Source organism: Aethalodelphis obliquidens, unplaced genomic scaffold, assembly GCF_003676395.1.
Source record: "Aethalodelphis obliquidens isolate GAN/ISIS:26980383/991018 unplaced genomic scaffold, ASM367639v1 scaffold45, whole genome shotgun sequence".
Taxonomy (NCBI): domain Eukaryota; kingdom Metazoa; phylum Chordata; class Mammalia; order Artiodactyla; family Delphinidae; genus Aethalodelphis; species Aethalodelphis obliquidens.
Window position 1 is genome coordinate 4,820,233 of NW_020837989.1, and position 26,738 is coordinate 4,846,970.

At 38.5% G+C, this 26,738-nt stretch overlaps 1 protein-coding gene across 2 annotated transcripts in view; it reads left to right on the forward strand.

The window, feature by feature from the left end:
• Positions 1–9: 9 nt before the first annotated feature.
• Positions 10–26,738, forward strand: part of FAM114A2 (family with sequence similarity 114 member A2) — a 38,211-nt gene continuing 11,482 nt past the window's right edge. Inside the window, exons 1-12 of one of the 2 annotated variants that reach the window (XM_027081479.1) lie at positions 10–63; positions 3,538–3,782; positions 4,128–4,227; positions 4,639–4,731; positions 7,347–7,438; positions 8,836–8,970; positions 9,460–9,618; positions 10,439–10,562; positions 14,099–14,178; positions 21,618–21,740; positions 22,228–22,367; positions 25,283–25,355. In XM_027081479.1, the coding sequence (XP_026937280.1) occupies positions 3,552–3,782; positions 4,128–4,227; positions 4,639–4,731; positions 7,347–7,438; positions 8,836–8,970; positions 9,460–9,618; positions 10,439–10,562; positions 14,099–14,178; positions 21,618–21,740; positions 22,228–22,367; positions 25,283–25,355 (1,350 nt within the window). In that variant the 5' untranslated portion in view covers positions 10–63; positions 3,538–3,551. Of the gene's footprint in view, positions 64–232; positions 389–3,537; positions 3,783–4,127; positions 4,228–4,638; positions 4,732–7,346; positions 7,439–8,835; positions 8,971–9,459; positions 9,619–10,438; positions 10,563–14,098; positions 14,179–21,617; positions 21,741–22,227; positions 22,368–25,282; positions 25,356–26,738 lie in introns of those variants that run through there. The other variant, XM_027081480.1, reaches the window with a different exon arrangement.

Consider the following 26,738-nt stretch of genomic DNA (forward strand, 5'->3'; position numbering starts at 1 on the left):
TCCGGGGCAGTAGGGAGTGGCTTCTCTGCGGCTGTGGTGGCGGTGCGGATGGCGGCGGGCTGGGTACGGGGCTTTCTGGGAGGAGGCAGGCCGGGTGCGGGGTCTCGGGGTCGCCGCGGAAGGGGAGGAAGCGGCCTGGGGCTGGGGGGAGGGCGCCTCGCGGTGGACGCTGAGGCTGCGGAAGTGCTCTGGTTATTGAAGCGCTCCGCTTGCGTGAGGAATTCTCGTCGTTGTCAGCGTCGGAGAACTTAGGAGCACAGGTTTACACCAGAACTCCGGTTTGGCACCTGTTCTTGTAATTAGGAAGAAGGGAGAACGGATTTTGTACATCTCGAGACAAATCATTATATTAGTGAAAATAGTAATGCTCCCTCCAGACAACCATCAGGTACTAACAGCAGCTTTTACCCGTGAGGGGTTACGTGCCAGGCTCCGTTCCGAACCCCTCACATGCACCGGGTCGTTTCGTCTTTCCAGGAATCCTGGCAAGTAGGTAGTACTCTCCTCGTTTTACAGATGAAGAAACGGAGACGCAGATAGGTGAACTGACTTCTCACAGTCACTCAAGTACAGAGTTGGAAGAGTGTCAGCCTAACTACATATTATATATAGTATATAATGTGTATGTTACATGCATATTACCGTGTGTTGTAACTTGGAGACAGCATAAGGAGAGCAAAAAAATATTCCATCAATGTTTCAGCTACACGAAACATCGATGGAACTTTGTGCAGGAACTGTGTAGCCTTTCCTATTTGGCCTCTGGAGTAAGTAGGGCAGAAATAGTGTCTTAAATTAGTTCTCAGTCTCCAGAGCTTGGCATGCAACAGGTAGTCAAAAAAAATGTTTGCAAGTAAATGAATGAGTGTTTCACAGTTGGTTTTTATGTTTATGGATAGTTGTATCTAGATTGTTTTTTTCTATGTGTTTCGGAAACGTATGTATATCATATACCATATGGTCTAGGATCCAGGATGTTATATAAATCTACCTTTCTAGCCTTACGCCTCCCCATCATTCTCTTTGCCGTATTAACTACTCCTGGTATCTATCTGTATTCCACGCTGTCATACCTCAGACCTTTGAGATTTCCCGTGTTGTTTACACACCCTTGAATTCTCTCATTGGCATCTTCATCTGTCAGAATCCTAAGTGCCCTTTAAGGCAGGTATTACAAGTTCAGATGCCTACAGGGGCTAATCAGGTAACATAAACGAGTCAAGTGAATTTGGGTGGAGATTACGGGGAACTAGAGAGCACTACTCTACCCTGTCTAAAAGATCCCCAGCAAATATTTGGCATGAGCTAGTTATTAACAAGTCGAATGTGGGCCCAGTGTCGCCAGATCTTTCAGTTTTACAAGGGAAGTTAGAAATTTCTATTTGTAAACAAACTCTGATTTTTAAATGTTACCAATTAGTATAGAAAAAAGTTTAAGCACTGTGCAGGCCAAACAAAAAAAATCTGTAGGCTGGATTTGGGACTCAAAATCCCAGTTTGTGATCACTATTTTATGCTTTTTTCAAGTATTTAAAGTTCATGAGTGTTATTTCCTGATCCTAGCTTACTTTTCCTTGCTCTCTGTTCTTTTAACATTTTGTGTGTACCTCAGTTATAGTGCTACTTCCAGGCTGCCTTGGTTGTTAGTATGTCTCTTTTTTAGTATGTTAGAAATGTTTTGATGGCATTGATGGATTGGGTCTAATTTTCTGGTTAGTATATATTGGTAAAAACATGTGCTTATACATACCGAGGTCTGGGTGTATGTGTGTGTCTATGTATGTGTGGGATACGTTTATTTCTCCCCTGGTAATACTTGGTTATCCTGGAAACCAGCATCTCCTCCTTGTAAAAACACCAATAATATCTTGACTTTAATTGTCAAAGAGCTGTACTTCTGGAAGGAATTGAATTTGTTAACATTGCTGTTCAAAAGCTGGTCTGATGTAAATCTTATTCTGGTAGCTTAATTTCATAATCTTCTCTCTGAAAAATTGAGGTAGGAATGATTAATGAGTAATAAGGTTTTTTTTAAATGTCAAAAAAGGAAAAGTTGATAAATTGAAATTAACTTTTGCTCTGTGAAAAGCTCTATGAAGAGGATGAAAAGATAAGCTACAAACTGGGATAAAATGTTTACAAACCACATATCTGACAAAGGACTTGAATCTAGAATATAAAAAGAGCTCTCAAAACTTAACAGTAGGGCTTCCCTGGTGGCGCAGTGGTTGAGAGTCCGCCTGCCGATACAGGGGACACGGGTTCGTGCCCCGGTCCGGGAGGATCCCACATGCCGCGGAGTGGCTGGGCCCGAGAGCCATGGCTGCTGAGCCTGCGCATCCAGAGCCTGTGCTCTGCAACGGGAGAGGCCACAACAGTGAGAGGCCCGCGTACTGCAAACAAAACAAAGCAAAACAAAACTTACCAGTAAAAAAAAAAATCCAATTAGAAAATGAGCAAAAGATAAAAATAGCTGTTTCACTGAAGAGGATATACAGATGGCAAATAAACACATGAAAAGATGTTCAATATCATTAGCCATTAGAGAAATGCAGCTTAAAGCTTAAAGCCATATTAAGCTGTCATAGTGCACCTATATCAGAATGGTTTACATGAAAAATAATACTGCCAGATGCTGGTGAGAATGAAGAGAAACTTGATTACTCATACATTGCTGGTGGGAATGTAAAATGGTACGGCTACTTTGGAAAAGAGTATGGCAGCTTCTCATAAAATTAAGCAAGTACTATCGATTGCACTCTGGTCATTTATTCCAGGGAAATGAAAGCTTATATTCCCATAAAAACCTGTATACAAATGTTCATAGCCATTTTATTCGTAATAGCCCTAAACTGGAAACAGCCCAGACATCCTTCAACAGGTAAATGGTGAAACAACTGAGATACATCCATACCAAAGAACACTACTCAGCAATAAAAAGGGAGAAACTAGTGGTACAACAACTTGGATGAATCTTGAGGGACTTATGCTGAGTGAAAAAAGTAAATCTCAATAGGTTACATACTGTGTGATTGCATTTATATAACATGTTGAAATGACAAAATTATAGAGATGGAGAATATCAGTGGTTGCTGTGGGTTAGGAGGAGGGTGGGACATGGCTAAAAATAGATAACACAAGGGATCCTTGTAACTGAATTATTCTGTATCCTGACTTTGGTAATTGAATTATTCTGTATCCTGACTGTGGTAATCCTATTCTGTATCACATGAATTTGTGCATGTGATAAAATTTCATAGAACTAATTACACGCACACAAATGAGTGCATGTAAAACTGGTGAAATCTGAGTAATGTTGGGGGATTGTATCTTATCAGCATCCTGGTTGTGATATGCTATAGTTACACAAATTGTTCCCTTGGGGGAAACTAGGTGAAGGGTATATTAGATCTCTCTGTACTGTTTCTTACACCTGCATGTGACTCGATAATCTCAAAAAGTTTATTCAAGTAACTTTTACCAAAAACAAGCTTATATAATTCATTTTTTGGGGTTGGGGGGCTTTTATTTTACCAGGCAATGATCTAATCATGTCGGATAAAGATGATATTGAGACTGAAGTGATAACTGAAGCAACTTCCATCCTTGAAGATGAGAACTGTGAGCCAACCAAGCATTTTGAGTCAGTTGACCAAAGTGCCAAGTCAGAGAGTAAATCAGAACCTGTAGCTTCTACTCGGAAAAGACCAGAGTCCAAACCTTCCAGTGACCTTGAGACTTCAGACGTTCTCCCTGTTCAGACATCACAGGCTGCAGGCAAAGTAAAGTATCTATTAAAGCATTGAGATTAAAAAAGTATTAGGGTTAAAAGGAATACGGAATCAGTACCAAATTGGGATTGCACCTATCTCTTTCTTTTTATAACCATAAAACAGTTTTCTCAGTTCTATAAATGCTTTTATGAGTGGTTGCCTTTGCTATGTGGTGCTTACATTGAAGGTAACATACATCTGTCAGCCAAGCAATACGCTTTTTGAGCCAACTAATACGTATCTGTTCACCCATACTTTTGGCCAATAATTAGCTACCTTGTATATACACTCTTATTTTCCTCTAATTTTTCCATTTTTCTTTGCCTTTGTTTTTTTGGCTACTGGGAAAAATAGGAGACTGTTTCCAAAGATGTACCCCAGACCGGATGGGGCTATTGGGGAAGTTGGGGCAAGTCCTTGCTCTCCTCAGCCTCAGCTACAGTAGCCACAGTAGGTAAGGTCATCAGTCATTTTATTCATTTTTGTGTGCATTTTGCTACAGATCTGTGTTCAAAACGACTTTGTTAATCATTCTTCTTCCATGATTACTCAAAGGCTTTATAGTTTGAAGATACATTAGTAATGATGGGCTGATTTATACTGCCACTAGAATTGGTAACGTATTTCATTAGAAGGTTGACATTTAGGAATTAATATAAAACTATTCATTGGTGATAATGAATCAATTTTTTTTTCCTTTAGTAAGGATACACTCCCAAAGATGAGTTATATATGGTCAAAATAACATGTCTTCTGGTTGTAATGAATTTTAAAATCTGTGGTTTTAATTTTCAGCTTGTTTCTTCAGTTTTGGTGACTAGTAGCAAATAAATTCAAATATAAAAATGTTATTTTTTCTCATTAGGACAAGGTATTTCAAATGTCATTGAGAAGGCAGAGACTTCCCTTGGAATCCCTAGTCCCAGTGAAATTTCATCTGAAGTCCAGTATGCAACAGGTCAGTATATGGAAACATTAAGGCCTAGAATTATAAACTGAAATGGAATAGTTAAGCTCATTTTTTTCAGTAGATGTTTTTTGACTGTCTGATATTCAGGGCATCATGGGACTGATGAGAAATGGGATTTGGAATCTTTGGCTTTAACCACTCAGGTGTCTCTTTACTTTCCTCATCTATGAAATTGGGTGATATTTTATATTGCAGAGGACTGTTACAAACATTAAATAAGTAAAGCCATGAATGTAGATTGTAAAAATTGCCTTGCTTTGTGCTTGGCACAACTGAGTAAGAGCCCAGTAAGAGTTAGCTGAATTTGAATCTACTGTGGCATGAAAAAATGTTTTAATGTGTTAGTTTTGGTGCTGTTCCATGGTTCATTTTTTTAAGCCTTTTTTCTCTGTGCTTCGGTTTAGATAGTTTTTGTTGTGGCTTTAGGTTTACTGATCTTTTCTTCTGCTGTGTCTAATGCTGTTAAGTCCATTCAGTGACTTTTAAATTTTAGATATATTTTTCAACTCTAAAAATTCCATTTGTTTCTTTTTTTGTCTTCCATTTCTCACCTCCTCATGTATATATTTTAGTGTCCCTGACTGTCATCTCTGTCATTTGAATCTGTTTCTGTTGACCATTTTTTTTCTTGCTTAGAGATAACATTTTCATTTCATTGATTGGATGCTGCACATTAGAAATGTTACCTTGCTGAGTGGATTTTGTAGTCCTTTAAAGGGTGTGAGTTTTGTTTGGAAGGCAGTTAAGATATTTGTAGCTTAGATTGATCTTTTGGTCTCGATTTTAAACTTCTTGAGGGTGATTTCTAGAGTAGCCGTTATTGTTAAGTGCTAGTCTAGATCAACTACCAAGTCTCTGACCCTTCTGAGATCTCTACCTAATTTCCAGGTGTTTAACTAGGTCTCTCTACTTGATTGGTTGGAAGTCAAATGTCTCTCAGCCTAGCATGAGCTTTGGGCATTGTTTAGTTTACAGCTCCATGGCAGTTCTTTGCCCAGTATCGTGGAATTTTCCAGTGCAGGAACAGCTTAGTATTCAGCCAAAGACTCAAGGGCACTCCTGTGTAGATAGTTGGAACTCTTTACCTCTGTATCTCCCTCCTCTCCAGTACAGGCATACCTTGGAGATATTGTGGATTCAGTTTCAGACCACTGCAATAAAGTGAATATCGCAAAAACCGAGTCTCACAAATTCTTTTTTGGGTTTTCCAGTGCATATAAAAATTTATACTATATTGTAGGCTATTAAACGTACAGTAACATTATGTCAAAAAGAATAATGTACATACCTTAATTAAAAAATACCTCACTGCTGAAAAATACTAACCATTATCTGACAGCGGAGGATTGCACAAACCTTCAGTTTGTAAAAAAAAAAAAAAAAAAGCAATATCTGCAGAGCACAATAAAGTGCTTGTGCTTCATACACAAGGTATGAGGTATGCTTGTACTCTGACCTGCAAATTCCAGGTGCTTCAGCTTTCCTAGATTCCAGTCTCTGTCTCTTCTACTTAATAAGACTGCCATGCTCTGCTTGGGTTTCCCCTCCCTGTGCTGTGGTCTGGAAAGCAAGCCAATCATAGAGTTCTCATCATTTGTTTCTCTTCTCTCCTGAACCATAGTACAGTACGGTCTGTAGTTCAATGTCTGGAGGTAATTGTTTCTTATATTTGTCCAGTTTTCTAGATGCTATGGTAGAAGGGCAAGTCTGACACCAGATAATCCATCATAGTTGGAAGCAGAAGTCCTCCCTACAATAGATTATTTGTTGATCTCCTGTAAGAGATTTTAGTGTTAATAAAATAGAACAGATTTTAAACAAATCTTTGTAATGCATGTCTGAATCCTGTGAAGAAGCATAATTTTCCAGGATAAAGTTTAAAGTAGACTGGATTTTTAAAAAGTCACATTTATTGAGTTATAATTTACATAAAGTTCACTCTTTTTAGATACAATGATCCCTTGATATCCGTGGGGGGATTGGTTCCCGGAGCCCCCCCATGGATACCAAAATCCTCAGATGCTCAAGTTCTTTATGTAAAATGAGTATTCACGGGTTCAGCATCCATAGAACAGAGGGCCAACTGTGTATAGTTTTACATATTTTAACAAACATACTGTCCTGTTTATGCTATGTAATCACAGTCCATTGTGATTATACAGATATAGAATATTTCTTATATTTGTATAGACAAGACTTGAGAATATTTTCATTCCTCCCCCCCCCCAAAAAAAATCCCCTCATGCCCCTTTGTAGTCACTCCCCTCCACCTATTCTTAGCTCTTGGCAACCACTGATCTGTTTTCTGACCCTGTGGTTTTACCCGTGCAGAAGATCATATGAATGGAATCGCACAGTATATAGTCTGTTATATATGTCATAGGTTGTTCAAAAGACTGGATTTTGTTTTTGAAATGAAAATGAAAAACTGCCTTAACTTTTATTTTAAAATAGGCAAATGGTTTAAAATAATAAAACAAAAAGTACTAAGGCCTTGTGTGTTGGAAATAAAGTCTAATTTTTAAAAATTCATATAGATGCTAATAAAGCAAAACTATTTACGGACTGTCTCTTCATATTTACACATCCCTTCCCCACTATAGGAGAGACAAATGCCAAAGAGAATGAAAACTCCTCTCCAATGAGTGGGCCATTTGGGGTATTCTCTACCATCTCTACTGCTGTTCAGAGCACAGTGAGTAAAAATTGCAAGGTGGCCTGCTTCCTTCCATGATTATAAAGGGTTTTTGTCTCTTTCTCTTTCTTTTCCTTGAAAAGTCATGGGGACTGATTCCTCTTATGGGAATTCAAATTGCTGAAGATCATTCACTTTGATCTTAGGGTAGAGTGAGAGCTAACTTGAAAACTTAAAAGAAGTAAAAGAGGGAGCAGGAAATGCAGAGTAATAGAGAGGCAATGTACCTAATATTTTATGGACTAAGAATTCTTAGTTTGGTGGCCCTAGAAAAACATCTCTGCTTTACAAAAATATTTTTGTCATAATTATATCTTTTAGGCAAAGGGAAAATGAGATGTTTATGATAAATACTTATAAAACTATAGATGATTAGAAACATTTTTGAAAGGATTAAATAGGAAGCTTAATATCTTTCCTACATGAGGATAGATAGCTAGTACTTTTTTATTTTAACTTTTTTGTGTATTTTTTTTTTTTTTTTGCGGTACACGGGCCTCTCACTGCCGTGGCCTCTCCCCTTGCGGAGCACAGCTCCGGACGCGCAGGCCCAGTGGCCATGGCTCACGGGCCCAGCCGCTCTGCGGCATGTGGGATCCTCCCGGACCGGGGCACGAACCTGCGTCCCCTGCATCGGCAGACGGACTCCCAACCACTGCACCACCAGGGAAGCCCTTAATTTTAACTTTTTATTGAAGTATAATCTGTATACAGACGAGTGAAATCATAAGTGTTCAGTTTTAATTTTCACGACATGAGCACATTCAGACTAAGAAACAGCAGGGTGGTATATCAGATGTCTCCCCTGTGCTGTCTCCCAGTCTTCTGTGCCTCCCCCTCTTGCCGTCTAAGATAACCACAATCCAGTCTTCTGCCATCATAGATTAATTTTCCCTGCTATATGAACAGAATCATACAGAATGTACTCTAGTGTATCTAGTTTCTTTCACTCATTATGTTTATATAATTTATCCACGGTATAGTTTGTGTGGTGTATTCCATTTTCTTTGTTGTATTCCATCGAGTGACTATGTAACATTTACTCATTCCAGGGTTGGTAAGTATTGGGGTAGTTTCCAGCTTTTACGTTTTATAATAGTACTGCTATGGGTGTTCTTATATGACTTTTGATGAAGCTTTACACACTTTTTTGAATATTTAACCATGCGTGGAGTTGCTGGGTCATAGGATATTCACATGTTCAGCTGTAGTAGATACTGACAAATAATATTCCAAAGTGGGTATACTGCTTTACATTTCCACAAGCACTGTATGATTGTTTTAGTTGCTCCTTGTTCTTGCCAGTGGTTGCTATTGTTAGCCACTATTTTATGAAATGAAAACATGCAGGTATCTTTTTTCAGTATTATTGTAATGAGGTTGCGTGTGTTTCCTAGGGAAAGAGTGTTATCAGTGGGGGTTTGGATGCCTTAGAATTCATTGGGAAAAAGACAATGGATGTAATAGCAGAAGGGGATCCTGGATTTAAAAGAACCAAGGGTCTGATGAACCGGACTTCCACACTGTCTCAGGTACTGTTTGCATTCCTGTCTGTATTTTGATCTGTATTTTTGCCTTTGGTAATTTGGGACCTTCTTATTATTTCCTTTTGAGGACTTTTCAGTGTTTTTTGTTTTGTTTTGTTTTGTTTTGTTTTTGGTAAGGGGATGCACAGCTCTAATGCTTAGAAAAATGCCCAGTTCTTTTTTTTTTCCTCTTTCCTTTCTACAGGAGCCTCTTGTCAGTGCAATATAAGATGCCAAGCCCTTTCAGGGTTGTTATTAGATTAATGGTTAAACCACTGTCAGAGAAACACCTGGTTCCTGGGGTGTTATTTACCCTGTCTAGGAGCAAATTATGTGATTATATTTTCCCTGCAGCTCCTGAGCCTATCCGATTTGAATCACAATTCCAAGAATGAAAGGGCAGTGTTACCCGTCTCAGTTTGCTTCCCTTGACTTTCAGAACTCACCCTTAAGCTCTTGTTACTTGTTGCAGTGTAATGCCTTGATCTCTTTCAGGTTTTAAGAGAGGCGAAGGAGGAAGAAGAGCTATGGACCACCAATGAGGTTACCATGGAAACGGACAAGAAAACTCATTATGGGCTACTCTTTGATGAATTTCAAGGCCTTTCACATCTAGAAGCTCTGGAGATGCTCTCCCGAGAAAGTGAAATAAAGGTAATTCCAAACCAAAAATTTCAACTGGAGTAGTCTTTAAGCAGAAGCACACTGCATAGTTTCTTTTCCTTTTGTGCAGTTGGAGGATGAAATGTATGTCAGGTAGAGGCTTGAGACTCTCTGAAAATACTGTACCAAAATAAACAAAAAAACTAATTTTTGAACTAATTGCTAGAAATAGAATGAGTCAAGTGTTGTTTCTCTAAATTTAAACAAAAATGGACAGATTGGGCTTCCCTGGTGGCGCAGTGGATGGGAGTCCGCCTGATGATGCAGGGGACACATGTTCGTGCCCCGGTCCGGGAAGATCCCACATGCCGCAGAGCGGCTGGGCCTGTGAGCCATGGTCGCTGAGAGCCTGTGCTCTGCAACGGGAGAGGCCACGGCAGTGAGAGGCCCGCGTACCGCAAAAAAAAAAAAAAAAAAAAAAGGACAGGTTAACAAAGAGGTCTTAATAGCATATCTATTATTTTTCCTTCATCTTGTTCTTTTTTTTTTCTTTTTATAAGTTTCTTTGGCTTAAGCTGCCAGTTTGGATACCGTTACCTGTTAGCATTTAATTGATTCAAGACTATTCCATTTCCTCCTAATTTCTAAGCTGTTGTTAAGCACTAATAATTTCCAGACATTTCTGGCTTATATTATTTTTGGAAGCACAATTCTCCGTACCTTTCTTTGATGACCTGCCTCTTGTATTAAGGTTCTTGAGGAAGAGCTTGTGAACTCATACTTTTAATTTTAATATGATCCATAGCCTCTTCATTTGAGAATGTTTTTCTTTTTCTCTCATACTCCCACTTACTATTTTATATCAATTCAGGTGAAATCTATTCTTAATTCTCTAAGTGGAGAAGAATTGGAGACTCTGAAATGTGAATTGGAGCAACTCAAAGAAGCATTTTCCCTAGCAGAGTTCTGTGAGGAAGAGGAGGAAGAGAAGAAAGGTAACATGGAAATCCAGCATCTGAGTGGGAGGGATGTAGTGTGTTTATATGCAGTGATTGTCCTTGAAATAAATCTCTCCAATTACATTAACTCTTTTTTAAAAATTGAAGTGTAGTTGATTCACAGTATTGTGTTAGTTTCAGGTGTATAGCAAAGTAATTTAATTATATACATATATTTTTCAGATTGTTTTCCATTATACGTTATTACAAGATATTGAATATAATTCCCTGTGCTATACAGTAAATCCTTGTTGCTTATCTGTTTTATGTATACTAGTTTGTATCTGTTAATCCCATATTCCTAATTTATCCCCCCTTCCCCTTTCCCCTTTGGTAACCATAAGTTTGTTTTGTGTGTCTGTGAGTCTGTTTCTGTTTTGTATATAGATTCATTTGTACTATTTTTTTTAAGATTCCACATAAAAGTGCTATCATACAGTATTTGTGTTTGCCTCTCTGACTTCACTTAGTATGATAATCTCTAGGTCCATCCATGTTGGTGCAAATGGCAATATTTCATTCTTTTTATGGCTGAGTAGTAGTCCCTTCTGTGTATATATACCACATCTTCTGAAACCAATTGTCTGGTTATGTAATATCTTGCTAAATGGTATCTTACTCTATGTAAAAGAGTCCTGATATGAAATGGTCTTTGAATATGAGTTTTTAAAGCTGTCTTGAGGTATTGAGAAGGCAATAAGCATGGTGGATAAAAGGATGGGTTTTGGAGTTAGACCTGAGTTCTAAATCAAGATCTGCCATTTATTAAGCCATGCAACTTTGTGAAATTACTTAACCCTGAGTGTCTGGTTCCTCAACTGTGAGTAGAGGTAGCTAATTCCTCTCAGTTTGTTATAAGGACTAAATAAAATATTATGTTTAATGTGTGGCTCATAGTAAACACTCAACAAATGGTGGCTATTCTTTTCATTATTAGGATGGCATAAGTAAATAAATAAAGATCTGCATTTTCAAAGTCTCACTTAGCAGGAAACCTATAAATTAATTTTGATGTGCTTAAGTTGCTCCATTGTTCTTAACTAAGCCCTGGTGTGACAATCCCTGGTTATTTATGAACTTAATTAAGGTTATTTGTACATAGTGCCTAACAGGATTTGTTTAATTTAGTTGACATCTGGCTTCACATAGTGATCAGAAATCCTGATCTTTAAATACCATTCAGAGGACTCTAAGGGAATTTCTAAACAGATGTATTTGTGTCTATAATATTTTTATTCCCTGTTTGCCTGAGATCAGGATTCTGCAAAGATAGCACTGGAGTGCTGCATGCCACCCTTCCCAATGGCCCTCCGCAGTGATTTTGGTTGAGAATGCAACACTGACCTTGGTATTTAATTATATCTCAATGAAGTTTTTTTTAAAAAAGTGGTAGCAGAGGGGAGAGAAAACCACAGAACCTAGTTCTGGTGATGTTGATTATCTTCAGTTTCTATCAGCATCCTTAGCCCTTGTCCCTCTATCTTATATACTCAATGCCTTCACTTTTTTAGGAGACTTCCTGCTTGAGGTGCCAGCCTCTCTCCTGAGTCCCTCCAAAGCACTAACCCTGTCTCCCTTCCATCCTTACATGCTTTATTCTAATGCAGCAACTGCTTTTTATGCTCAAGTCTCTGGGGAGTACACGACAAGGATCTCCATTTTTTCCCCCTGTATTTTATTTTACCTTATTATTTTTTAAATATTAATTTGTTTTGTTTTTTAGATTCCACATATAAGTGATAACATAGTTTTTGTCTTTCTCTATCTGACTTATTTCTCTAAGCATAATACCCTCCAGGTCTATACATGTTGCAAATGCAAACATTTTTTGATCAACGCTTAGCAGTAAAAGGTTTTTGAGCACTTAGACCCAATATGTGTATATTTGAATGTGTATAAATTATACACATATACTACCATAGTAATATATTATTTACATTCTAAAGTACATCCTAAAAAAGTACTTCTTGAAGAATGAGATAAATGACTACAAGTAAAAGTTGCATTTTTTTCCTCCTGCACTCAGTTTTTTGTGAACCCTTTGAGGTGCTTGCATCCCACTTGGATTCAGATCCATCCCTTCTCTCACATAATTTAGAGCTTAACTGGGAAAGCAAAATGCCTTCCTGAGAGTCAGGTTTTTAGTAGAATATGATTTAGGAGTTGTTTACATGAGTTATATAGGTCACAGTTGTATCATTTAGTGAGATCGGCTTTTCCCAAACTATGTTATACCTGGGATCACTAAACCCTTTGAATTCTCTGCCTTGAATGCCAAGAGAGGACAGAAGAGCAGATGGAGAGAGAAGAACCAAGACAGATTTTTTTTCCTAAGGATTCTGGGGAGAAAGCATGTATGAAGCAGTAGTAATTTGCCTTGGTAACCATGAACTGGTGTCTAAGAAATACTCACATAGATTGTAAGTGCTAAGAGATTTCTGTGTACAGGATTTCTCTCTGTAGTCTTTGGTGGAGAGAAAACTTGGGCTGGGCTTCAAAGAGGAGATTGGATAGGATTTAGATGAATAGAGAGGAAAAGAGCCATTTCCTGTCATTTGTTTGGATGTGTTGATTGTTTTTGATCTTGACTCACCTGTTTGTTTGCATGTTTCTCAGGTATTAAGTATTCCATGTTCCACATCATGCTCATCAAGCTTATTCCAAAGCTTCCTTACTATCCTTCCAACATTCTGGAATCCTCTTCCTTTCTTATTACCTACCCTTATTCTTATCTGGATCCTGGAATATTGCCTCAGGCTTCCTGCCTCCCTTCATGTTTCTCTTTTTATTTCATTCCCACCAGGAGCTAAAGTGATCTTTCTAAAATTTTAATTGGACTTACCTGTCTCTGTATAAAACTATTCAGCAGCTCCTCATTCTCTTAATAAAAGTTTGAATTCTTCACCATGGTTTATGATGCCCTTTATTACCTGGATCCTGCTTACTTTCCTAGCTTCATTCTACCCCTCTTCTCTTTCTTCCATTAGGACACTCCCAACCATGTTAAACTTCTTGCCACGCTTTCTTTCACCTCTGGATCTTTGTACTTGTTTTCTCTGTCTGAAGCTCTTCCATTCTCCTGGCTAACTTGTACTTGTTTTTTATGTCCCAGCTTAAATTCCATTTCTTTGGAAGCACATGCCTCTTACCCACTTAGTACTCTGCTTTCATCACTTTTCCATTCATACTTCTAGGATGTAATCCAAAGAGCATAGGCTGTGGACTGGGGGTGGGAAGCCCAAGGTTTGACTCCTTATTTGTTATGAGATTTGGGGATATAAATTAACCTCTTCAAGCCCTAGTTTCTTCATCTCGAAAATGGGATAATGACGCATTTTTTTTAGAAGCCTATTGGAAGAATTCATCAGTAAAATATACATAAAAGGATTCTGTAAGCACTAAAGCACCTTGCTCATATAATTTGCTTCTGCTGTTTTTACTGCTACAGCTGCTACTATCATTCCTCTTCTCTTTCCCTGCAATGATCCTCACCAGTCTTTCTGCAGTGTTTTATGTGGGACTTGTTTTTCTAGGGGATGAAGACTTTACCAAAGAGATAACAGAGGTATTTTCCCAGCTGCATGTCTCCTCCAAACCAGAGAAGCTTACTAGGGTAAGTTTTCCTTCTTGCTGATTTTCAATTTTTTACATATATATTTAGTGGATAAAGAATGTAAGGTTGTAAATTCCTGGCAAGGATGTCACCAAAACCGAGGGTATATTCTGAGTTCCATACCTCCTGTCTCCCTCTTGGTCTCGCAGGTTAGTGTGCTAAACTCACACTGCACCCCCTTACCCCCAGCCCCCCAACACATCTGCCATCCTCACCTGTTTCCATTTGGAATGCTTTGCTTGTCTGAAAGCTTAAGTTAGGCCATAGCATTGGTCAGTTAAAGTTGGCAGCACTCATCAGCCATCATGATACCAATGGGCTAGTGCTCTTTTGAGGGCTCACTGTTCTCAGGGCTCTGAGTGATTCTGAGATGATGGGATGTGGCCCCTGCCTTTAGGTAGCTGGAGTTTGCCATTTCCCAGAGCCCAGTAACTCAGATAATGACCACTTAGCTTGTGGAAATGAGAGAGTCCATGGCCTGAACCTTGGTCTTTGGTAGTGACGCCTGAGCTGTCTTCAGTCAAAGCTCAGAGTGGGTCGGGAGATACTGTTTCCAGGGTAGTAACCGCCTAGCATATACACCAGTGCCAGCTCTTGGGACAGTATTCTTTGGGTCTTGGGCTGCTTGCTGCCTCTTCACCCTCTTCTCGAGAAATATCTTAGGATCGGTTAGCAGCAGCACACATTGCTTCCTGGCCAGGGAGAGCTGATAGCCATTGTATAGTCATCAGAGTCACCTCTTGCGTACCCCACGGTAAGGAATAGGATGCTTCAGGGAAGTTACCCTGCTCTCCCATGCCCATTAAAAACACTGCATTCTCCAAGAAAGGTTTTCAGAACCTTGCGTCAGCAGCTCCTCTCCCTCATCTTGTCTGTAGCACTTTATGGCACTTTCTAGCTTGTGTTATAGTGTTTTTTGTTTTGGAAGTAATAGCAAACTTAGAAAAAAGTTGCAAGAAAAGTACAAACAACATTCATATAGCTTTTATGCAGATACACCTATTAGCATTTCACTGCATTTGCTTCATCATTTGTGCTTGCAAATATGTTCTCTTTCCCTCTTCCTATCCCTTCCTCTCCACCTCCCCCATAGACACACACACACGTTATTACTATTATTGGGACTTTTTTTTTTTTTTTTTTGGCCATACCGTGTGGCATGCGGGATCTTCAGTTCCCCAACCACGGATAGAACCCATGCCCTCCCGCACTGGAAGTGTGGTGTCTTAACCACTGGACTACCAGGGAAGTCCCTGGGACTATTTTTTGAGAGTAAAATGTAAGCATTATAGCCCTGTACTCCTAAATATTTCAATATGTATCTCCTAAGAATATGGATATTCCCTTCTATAACCACACAAATTATCAACTGCAATAAATTTAACATTGATACCATACTTTATTTAATCTGTTGTCCACATTCCAGTTTTGTCAATTGATCTGATAATGTCCTTCATATCCAACTTTTTCCTCTAATGTTGGAGCCAGTACATGATTGCGAATTGTATTTAGTTGTCACGTACTTTGTCTCTTTTAATCTATATTTGCTTTGTTTTGTTTTTTTGTTTGTTTTAGTCTCTTTTAATCTGGAAGAGTTCCTTAGCTTTTCTTTGTCTTTTATGATTTTGACATTTTTGAGAAATACAAGCCCCTTCCCCCTTTATAAAGGTAGAGTATTCCTCATTTGAGTGTTGTCTGGTGTTTTCTCATGATTAAAATCAGGTTATGCATTCTTGTAAGTGATGTTGTATCCTGCACAGGGTACCATATCTAGAGGCACACGATGTCCATTTGTCCCTTATTGGTGATGTGTTGTCTGATTTCTCACTGTATAGTTATGATTTTGTTCCTTTGCTGCTAATGAGCTTTCTGTGGGGAGACATTTTAAGACCATACAAATATCCTGCTCCTCATGATTTAGCATCCTAGATTTAGCAACTATTCATAATTCTTGCTGCACCAGTCTTTACTGTGATGGTTGCTGAATGATGATTTGTTTCAATCCCAGTACATGCTCCACATTTACCAGTGAGCTCTCGGCATTCTACTTAGAATTAAGAGCTCTCCCTTCTCCCCTTATCTCTTTATTATCTGTTTGTTATTGATATGGTCTCATGGGTTTCTATTTTTTCCCCCATTGGTTTGTAATTCATTACTGTCCTTAATTATTTTGCTGTTCAAATTGTCCTTCAAGCTGACTCCTGTGTGACATGCCCCCGCTATTTGAATATTTCCTTATTTTCTGGCATAACGAGATCTTGTACCTTCCGTATTTCTCTCCAGAATGAACCTTTTCTTCAAGGAGCCATGGTTCCTTTTTGATATTACAGGACAAAACCTGGATGCTAGGTGTGCTCATCGCTTGGGGTATCTTTGCTTCTAGGCCCTGTTGGCCTAGGAAATGTATTCAAGTACACATACGTGCACCTGTGTGTGTGTGTGTGTGTGTGTGTGTGTGTGTGTGTGTGTGTCCATGTATATGCTCACATACATATTTTAGAGATCATGAGTTCACACTGATAAGTCCAGTTTCAGTCCATTCTTACGGGTTCTTCCTTGCCTCTCCCCATTATACATTTGTATCTCTTTTTCATAGTAAGAACTCTGTCTCCCAACAACATTACTGCATTTCCTAATTTCCCTAGTCCTGTAATGCATCTGAAATGTTTCCCTTGCTTTGCCCATACTACTATAAAACCAAACTATAAAAAAATTTATGATATATTTATTGTCTCCCCATGTTAATTTAATTTCATCTTTGAATATATAGAGTATTAATATGTTTTCAAAAGTCAAAACTGTACAAAAAATATATTCAGAAGTGTCACTTCCTCTCAATTCCCACCCACTTCACTCTCCCCTCTCCTTTTAGATATTAAACTTTCTTGTTTTCCAGCATATCCTTCCTGTGTTTCTTTTTTAGATAAGCAGATATATTTTAAAGACAAGCAGATATATTTTCTTATCTCCTTCTTATATAAAAGTTAACATACTATTAATATATGTATTCTTCAGCACTTTATTCACTTAACTGTATGCAAATGTATTTTCATAAAATTATCATTGCTTTTTGTTTGTTTGTTTTGTTTTGTTTTGCGGTACGCGGGCCTCTCACTGTTGTGGCCTCTCCCGTTGCAGAGCACAGGCTCTGGACGCGCAGGCTCAGCAGCCATGGCTCACGGGCCCAGCTGCTCTGCAGCATGTGGGACCTTCCCGGACCGGGGCACGAACCCGCGTCCCCTGCATTGGCAGGCGGACTGTCAACCACTGCGCCACCAGGGAAGCCCCTGTTTGTTTTTAAATGTGTGTCTCTTACCTCCCATTCTAAAACTTAAATTTCTTCAAGGCTGACTCTGTGCTTTATCAGTTCTTAAAATCCCAGCTTTGCCATCTTTTACTTTCTGTATGGTCTTAAGCAAGTTGCTTAACCTCTCTGTGCCTCAGTTCTCTGTCTGTGAGGTAGGGATAATGTAGGGTTCCTGTGAGGATTTAATGTGTTAATACACACAGAGCTCTTAAAAGTGCCAGGCCCGTAGTAAATACTCACTGTTTATGGTCCTAAAGAAGCTAGCTCAGTATGTTATACATTTAGATGTTCAATAAACATATATACAATAAACCTTTATTTTGCTAGGTGCTAGGGAAACAGTAATGAAAGAGACATAGTTTCTCTGCTCAAATAGATCATCATAATAAATAAATTGTTTTTAAAAAGTAACCCCTTACCTATCTGGTAGTCCTAGTCATTCTCTAAAAGCAATCTTTGTATTGTTTATATTTTGGGTGTTGAGACTTAAGATGTAGAATGATTAAGGATCAGGGCCTGATTATTTCCAGGAATTTATATGAGAGTCTGTATGATGCAGGGGAAAAGCAGTGAAGCAAAAGTCTGAGAACACAGTTCTGATTCTTATTGTGACTCTCACATGTGATGTAGGCAAATCTCATTTGTTCTCCAGGCCTCATTTTTTTCAGCTGGAAAGAAAAATAAGTTGTTGGAGAAGCTAAGCTCAAAGGTGCCTTTTAATTCCAAAGTCTCTAGATCTCATCAGTGGGACGTTCCAGACTGAATTCTGGGTGTGGAGGGTGGCTAGCATTGGTTTTGTTTTGTTTTGTTTGGTTTGGTTTTTTGTTTTTGCGGGTACGCGGGCCTCTCACTGTTGTGGCCTCTCCCGTTGTGGAGCACAGGCTCCGGACGCTCAGGCTCAGCTGCCATGGCTCACGGGCCCAGCCGCTCCGCGGCATGTGGGATCCTCCCGGACCGGGGCACGAACCCGCCTCCCCTGAATCAGCAGGCAGACTCTCAACCACTGCGCCACCCGGGAAGCCCTTGGTTTGGTTATTTTTAAATTTATTTTATTTATTTATTTTTGGCTGCGTTGGGTCTTTGTCACTGTGTGTAGGCTTTCTCTAGTTGCGGCGAGCAGGGGCTCATCTTCATTGCAGTGTGTGGGCTTCTCATTGCAGTGGCTTCTCTTATATGGAGCACAGGCTCTAGGTGCGTGGGCTTCAGTAGTTGTGGCACGCAGGCTCAGTAGTTGTGGCTCGTGGGCTGTAGAGCGCAGGCTCAGTAGTTGGGGCGCACGGGCTTAGTTGTTCCGCGTCATGTGTGATCTTCCCAGACCAGGGATCGAACCTGTGTCCCCTGCATTGGCAGGCAAATTCTTAACCATTGCGCCACCAGGGAAGTCCCAAGCATTGGTATATTTTGAAAGGGATATAAATTACATTGAGTTGGCACAATAGATTATAATAACTTAATATATTTATTAGAGAGGTTATTTTGAGTATGTATTATGCCTACTAAAATATCTCCAAGTAAGTTAAATTTATAGTATCAGATTTCTTTTTGTTTTATGTGGCCTTATATCTCTCTAATTTTCTTCTTTTTTCCATCTCACATAAATCAGTGTCTGTTTTTTGTCTGGGTTCATAGGTTGTGCTCTAGCTCATTCATGTTGTACCCTTGGGTGTAGCCCCACTTATTGATCCTTAAAGGCTCAGCCCCAATACTATGTCTGTGATAAAGCCTGTGATTCTCTCAGTTTTCAGTTGGAATGACTCTCAACGTCTTCTCTGGATTCCTATTGCCTGGTTACAGCTCTGAACACATTCTTGTACATAAAGTTACTCAAGTGGATGACTTAATTTAATGACAGTAAACATTTCATTAGAAACCAGGACTCTTCTCAGTTGCAAATGACAGAAACTCAAGTCAGACTGGCTTAAGAAAAAGGCACATTTATTAGCTCATGGAACTAGAAAACTAAGGGGCAACACTGGCTTCAGGCATGGCTCTCCACCCAGAAACTTGTCCCTTCTCCATCTCTTGACTCTGCTTTCTTCTGTTCATTCTTAGGGATGCTTTTCCACATGATGGTAAGATGATTACTGGCAGCTTCAGGAGACTTTTTCCAGTTGAGTAACTCCAACAGAAAGAGGACTTCCCTTTCCCAGTAATTTTATGAGATGTCCTGAGGCTGATGCCCATTGACCTAGCTTGGGTCACTTTTCCATCCATGAACTAATTACTGTATAGACAGGGGGATTAATTTCTTGGTAGCTAAACCTGAATCATTTGCCAACCCTTGGAGTCAGAGGATGAAAGTAACCCCATCCAAACCACATGAACTGAGAAAAATCTAGAACTTACTACCAAAAGAAAGGAGATATATATGCCAACTAGGTAAAAACAGTAGATATCTCTCAACGCTATAGGGAACATCTGGGTGCACTAATCCAAATAAGATACTACCACTGTTCTGTAATAATGTAGTTTATTTAGGAGATAACACATAGTTAATTCCAGTGTATTTTGGTAAGTACTAAGTTGAAGGTGTACTTAGGGGACTGTGGACGTACAGAAAAGGGTTGTTGGAGTGCCCAATCTCCTGTGATGCCTTTGAAAGTTACTTGGAGCAGACAGTGTTTGGGTGGAGGATTGAAAAAAAATTGAGTTGCCTTGATTTAGGGAAAAAAAAAAATGGAAATGACACTTTGGACTAAGGGAATACCATGAACAAAGAACAGGCATATTACAGGTCATTATTACCAGATCATAAAGTGGGAAGTGGTAAGAGATGAAGCTAGAGAAGTAGGTAGAGTAGGTCATGGGCATTTTTTAGATCATGTCAAAGAGCATGATCTAGTGGATGGAGAGCCATTGAAGAAAAGCAGAGTGATCAGCTATGGGCTTAGATAGATCACTGGTACCATTATGGAAGATGGATTTAAGAGGAGCCATATCAGAAGCAGGGAGACCAATCAGAGTGCTCTTGCCATAGAGTAGATTTGAACTTAAGTGGTGGTAATAGAGAGGAAGAGCAAAGTGGAGAAATACGTACGGTAAAATCAGACTATCTTGGTGATTGGAAAGGAAGAATCTAGGATGGCTCGTGTATTTTGGCTTGGATGACTGGTATATGGTGGTTCTTCTAAAGCTCAAGGGAATAAGAGAGGATGAAAAATTTAGGGACAGGGAGAGAAAGATGATGAATTTAAATTTTGCACATGTTATTTGTGAGACAGATGCCTATAAGATATCCTGATGCGTATGTCCAGAAGGGAGTTGGAATATGTTGTTTTCAGAAGTTAGTGCTGGGAATAAGGATTCAGGAGTCAGCAGCAGGTAGGGAATAGTTAAAATTACTGAAATAGGATCGATGGAGAGGGGAGGGAGTAGGGTGAGATAAGTAGAGAGCCAAGGCTGCTATTTGGGACTAAGAAGGGGTATGGGGGACTTCCTAGAGTGATGGGAAAGTTCTGTATCCTGATCTGGGTCACAGTTACACAGGCATATACACATGTAACCTGTCATGCTCTGAACATTTGCACACTTTACTGTGTGTAAGGTACACCTCAGTTTAAAAAAAGCCAAAGGATTAGAGGGAATGTGTGGTCACAAATGTTAAGTGTTGTAAGGAGATCTAGTAAGTTAAGTACTGAAAAGCTAGATGGTATGTTTGTTTGGGTGAGAACAAGAACACTGACTTCCATGATGCTAAAATGTTCCTGGTGGGTGCACAGTAATCTTGGTGAGCTGAATCGAATTGCTGATGGACTGTACAGTCATCCCTTGATATCCTCAGAGGTATCCTGGTTCCAGGGCCCCCTGTTGATACCAAAATTGAGGGATGCTCAAGTCCCTGATATAAAATGGTGTGGTATTTGCATATAACCTACATACATCCTCTGGTATATGTTAAATCACCTCTTGATTGCTTATAATACCTAATACAGTGTAAATGCTGTGCAAATAGTTGTACATACAATGTAAATGCTATTTAAGTTGCCAGTACTTGGCAAATTTAGGTTTTGCTTTTTGGAACTTTTTGGATTTTTTTTTTTTTTCCCGAATATTTTCAAACTGTGGTTGGTTGAATCTGAAGATGTGGAAGCTGTGTAGATGGAGGGCCAACTATAATCTTTTTCTTATTTAGGCAAGAAATACAGCCTGTGAATGGATCAGGACATCTCTGGCCAAACCATTAGAAGAGAAGGAAGAAGGAAAAAAACAGTTGGAAGCAGAAAAAATTGAGCAAATCAATAACAATTCAATAGAGGTAATGAAAACAACTAAGGCTTTTTTTTTTTTTAATGTGGTATCGCAATTAGGGACGTAAGCACCTATTTTGTTGTACTGCTATCCATAATTTCTACCTTGTGATCCAAGATCGCAACATCTTAGTTCTAGACTATAGGATGCAAGGAGTGAAGAAAAGGAGACAAAGGGTGCATGTATGTGGCGTCATGAGAAGGTTCCCAGAAGCTGCACATGACACTTTTTATTCAAATCTTTTGGCTAAAACTTAGTCACATGGTCACACCTGATTTCAGGGGAGCCTCTGTTTTTATAGCTATGAGCCCAGTTATAAAATTATATAGCTACTATGGAAGAAGAGGAGGTTTATTGAAGGGCAGCTATTAGTCTCTGTTGCTTTTAAGATATTGTATACTTCAGTATGGGAGAAGCAGGGTGGTGTCATTTCCTCTTGTATTAAAAAAAACAATGCTCTGTGTTGTTATGCTTTGTTTTGTTTTTCCGTCCAGGATATCCATGCATTTGCAATCAGGAGCCTAGCAGAACTGACTGCCTGCTCAATTGAACTGTTTCACAAAACAGCGGCTCTGGTTCTGCATGGCAGGAAGCAGGAAGTAACAGCCATAGAAAGGAGCAGAGCCCTTTCCCAGTAAGTGTAATGAGTATCCCTCTAAATGACAGTTTGCTGAAAGAGCTTTCTCAGTTTCTTTCCAAAGTTTTAGAAACTTTCCTCTCAGTAAGATGCTGTTCACATTGCACCATTCACATCTTAGAGGTTTGTTCATTTTGGGTTTTACTTAATAAGTAGCCAAGGGTGTTGTTTATTTTCATTGAGCCATAAATCTATATTATAAATCTGCCCTTTTTTATTAACCAACTCATACTCGGAAAACTAGTTTTTTTTTTTTCAGATCACTGACCTTAATTGAAGTAGAATTTTGCTTAAGTGAAAACAGAAAATAGTTCTAATAACCTCAGTTCTTAATAACAGTTGTTGGTTATTGAGTGCTAATTATATGCCAGGTGCCATGCTAAGGGATTTATGTGTATCATTTCTAATCTTTAAAAACAACCCTCAAGATAAATAATCAGTCCAGCTTTAAAAATGAGGAAACACAAACATAAGAGAAGTTAAGTGAATTATGCCCCGGTTGTGCAGACTGGGATTTAAACCCAGGTCTATCTAAGTTTCAAACCGTATTTTTCCAGTATATTGCTGGTTTTGAACAAAAATTTGAAAAATGATAGAATGTAGGTAGTCACAGGAGGAAAAAAACCCTTACTGTTTTCTAAATAAATCTCCTAATTAAATAATGAGAATTTTCATTGGAGGAAAAAACATGAGTGAGAGTGTCTAGTGTGTTAGGATTGGAAGGGACCCTTGATGTTCTCTCGGCCATTTCTTCACCTACGGTTTCACTGCCCCTCTACAACATCCCGTAAGGAGGGGCCTAGTTTTGTCTTAAACATCCTTAGGATGAGGGATTCACAATCCCAAAGCAGACTATTCTTTAGAAAACTAGCTATTTCCACTGCATGGAATGCTCTTCCAGTCATGGCTCTTTCCTTCACTGAATTTCCTTTACTTCTTAGAGAGTCCTTTTTCACCACCCTAATACTATCTTCTACCATTTTCTCATTCTTTTTTTCTTTTCTCTAACTCTAATTCACTATTACATTGATCAGTTTAACCTCCTCAAGGGTAGGATTTTTATTTTGTTTTATTTTTTAATTTATTTTTTAATAAAAAAAGTCTTATAAAATTTTTGAAGGTTACCTTCCATTCACAGTTATTACAAAATATTGGTTATATTCCCCATGTTGTTATTACAAAATATTGGCTATATTCCCCATCCTTGAGCTTGTCTTACACCCAGTAGTTTGTACCTCCCACTTCCCCACCCCTATATTGCCCCTCCCTCCCTCTCCGCACTGGTAACCACTAGTTTGTTCTCCATATCTGTGAGTCTGCTTCTTTTTTGGTATACTCACTAGTTTGTTGTATTTTTTAGATTCCTCATATAAGTGATTTCATACAGTATTTGTCTTTCTCTGTCTGACTTATTTCACTTAGCATAAATGCCCTCCAAGTCCGTCCATGTTGCTGCAGATGGCAAAATTTCGTTCTCTTTTATGGCTGAGTAGTATTCCATTGTGTATATATACCACATCTTCTTTATCCATTCATCTGTTGATGGACACTTAGGTTACTTCCATATCTTGGCGATTGTGAATAATGCTGCTGTGAACATTGGAGCGCATGTATCTTTTCGAATTAGTGTTTTTGTTTTTTTGATATATACCCAGGAGTGGAATTCCTGGGTCATATGGTAGTTCTATTTTTAGTTTTTTGAGAAACCTCCATAGTACTTTTCACAATGGCTGCACCAATTTACATTCCCACCAACAGTGTACAAGGGTTCCCTTTTTTCCATGTCCTCACCAACATTTGTTATTTGTGTTCTTTTTGTTGATAGCCATTCTGACAGGTGTGAGATGGTATCTCGTGTGTTTTTTTGTTTGTTTTTTAAATTTTTATTGGTGTATAGTTGATTTACAATGTTGTGCTAGTTTCAGCTGTACAGCACAGTAAATCAGTTGTACATATACATACATCCATTCTTTTTTTTGGAGATTATTTTCCCATGTAGGCTATTGCAGAGCATTGAGTAGAGTTCCCTGTGCCATACAGCAGGTTATTATTAGTTATCTATTTTATATATAGTAGTGTGTATTCACCAGTCCCAACCTCCCAGTTTATCGCTCCACCCCCACCACCCCCCTGCTCCACATCCCCTGGTAGCCATAAGTTTGTTTTCTACATCCATGACTCTACTTCCGTTTTGTAAATAAGTTCATTTTTACTCTTTTTTTTTTTTAAGATTCCACATATAAGCGATATTATATGATATTTGTCATTCTGTGTCTGACTTACTTCACTCAGTATGACGATCTGTAGGTCCATCCATGTTGCTGCCTCATGTGGCTTTGATTTGCATTTCCCTGTTACATTTTCGAATTCTTTACTTGCTTTCATATCACCATCTAGTACATATTATATATATAAATATATGTATACTTTTGTGTGTGTATAAATGTATACATATATAACTATAAACATATACAAACATCCATCTCTTTCTATATTTATAGTATCCCTGTCAATCAGCAACTAAGTTAGTATTCATGAAAACTGGTGCTTTGCTTGTTTACTAATATATCCCCAGTGCTCAGAAGTACCTGGTACATAGAAGCCTTTCAGTAAGTATTTGTCTAATGAATGAATAAATATTTAATTTAACTATATTTCTAAATGGAATGTAGGATCTTTTAAGTATGACCTTGTCTCCTTAAAATGTATCTTAGTTATTTCCTTTGATTTAATTTGAAAGCATAGTATTTTCTAGAGAATTTTGTAGAAAAGTATTTCTCTAAGGACTGAACCTTCTCCTCCTATAACATGGGTCCCCATATATGTAGTTGAACATATATGGGGACCTAGGACCTGTTGGAACATATATGGGGACCTAGGACCTGTTTCTCCTTTTTTCCCTTCTTTCCTAGGATGACAGTTGTGTTGTGTAAAGAGTTGTCCTCTCTGTCTAAAGAGTTCACCACCTGCCTAACAACTGCTGGGGTAAGAATTCATGATTTTTATTGGGCTAATGTCTGTTTTGTTTTGTTTTTAGAACAGCTTTATTAAGATATAGTTTACATATCATAAAATTTTTCCCATTTAAGTGTACGTTTCAATGGTTTTTAATATATTTACAGAGCCATGCAACAGTCACCAAAATCTAATTTTAGATCGTTTTCATCATCTCCCAGAAAACCTCATACCATTGGCAGTCACTTACCATTCCCTTCCCCTCCACATTCTTCTAGCCTTAAGCAACACTAATCTACTTTCTGTCTATAGATTTGCCTATTCTGGGCATCTAATATAAATGGGATCATACAATATTATGGTATTTTGTGTCTGTTTTCTTTCACTTAGCATAATGTTTTTGACGTTCATCCACATTGTATCAGTATTTCCTTTTATTACCTAATAACATTCTATCATATGGATGATATAGATATGGATACATAGATGATTTATCTATTCATCAGTTGATAGGCATTTGGATTGTTTACTCTTCTTGGTTGTAATGAATAATATTACTATGAGCATGCATGTATGTTTTTATTTCTCTTGGGTGGATAGCTAGGAGTGGAATTTCTGGGTCATATGGGTAATATGGACCATTAAGGAACTGTCAGACTGTTTTCCAAAGTAGTTGCACCATTTTACACCCCTGCCAGCAATGTATGAGAGTTCCAGTTTCTCCACATCCTTGTTGACACTTGCTATTGTCTGGTTTTGTGTCTTTGTTTTTGTTTTTTAAACTTTTACCAGACCTAGTAGGTATGAAGTGTTATCTCATTATGGGTTTTATTTGCATTTCCCTGGTGGCTGATGATGTTGAGCATCTTTTCACATGCTTGTTAGCCATTTGTATGTCTTCTGTAGAGAAGTGTCTTTTCCAGTCCTTTGCCTATTTTTAAATTGGGTTGTCTTTTTATTATTATTTTATAATTTGGGTTTTTTATTTTATAATTTATTCTGATTTTAATTATTTGTCTTTTTCTTATTTACTATTTATTATTGAGTTATAGAAGTTCTTTATTTTCTCTGGATACAAGTTCCTTACCAGACATATGATATGCACATATTTTCTCCCAGTCCATGGGCGGTCCTTTCACTTTCTTGATAGTGAATAGTGATAGAGTCCAACTTGTCAATATTCTCTTTTATCTTTTATCTTCTTTTGGTATTGTATCTAAAGAATCATTGCCTCACCCAAGATCATGAGGATTTATTCATGTTTTTTTCTAAGAGTCTTATGTTGCAGCTCTTATGTTTACGTCTATTATATATTTTGAGTTAATTTTTGTGTATGGTGTGAGGTAGGGGCCCAACATTTTTTTTTTCATGTGGATATCCAGTTGTCCCAGCACCATTTGTTGAAAAGTTTCT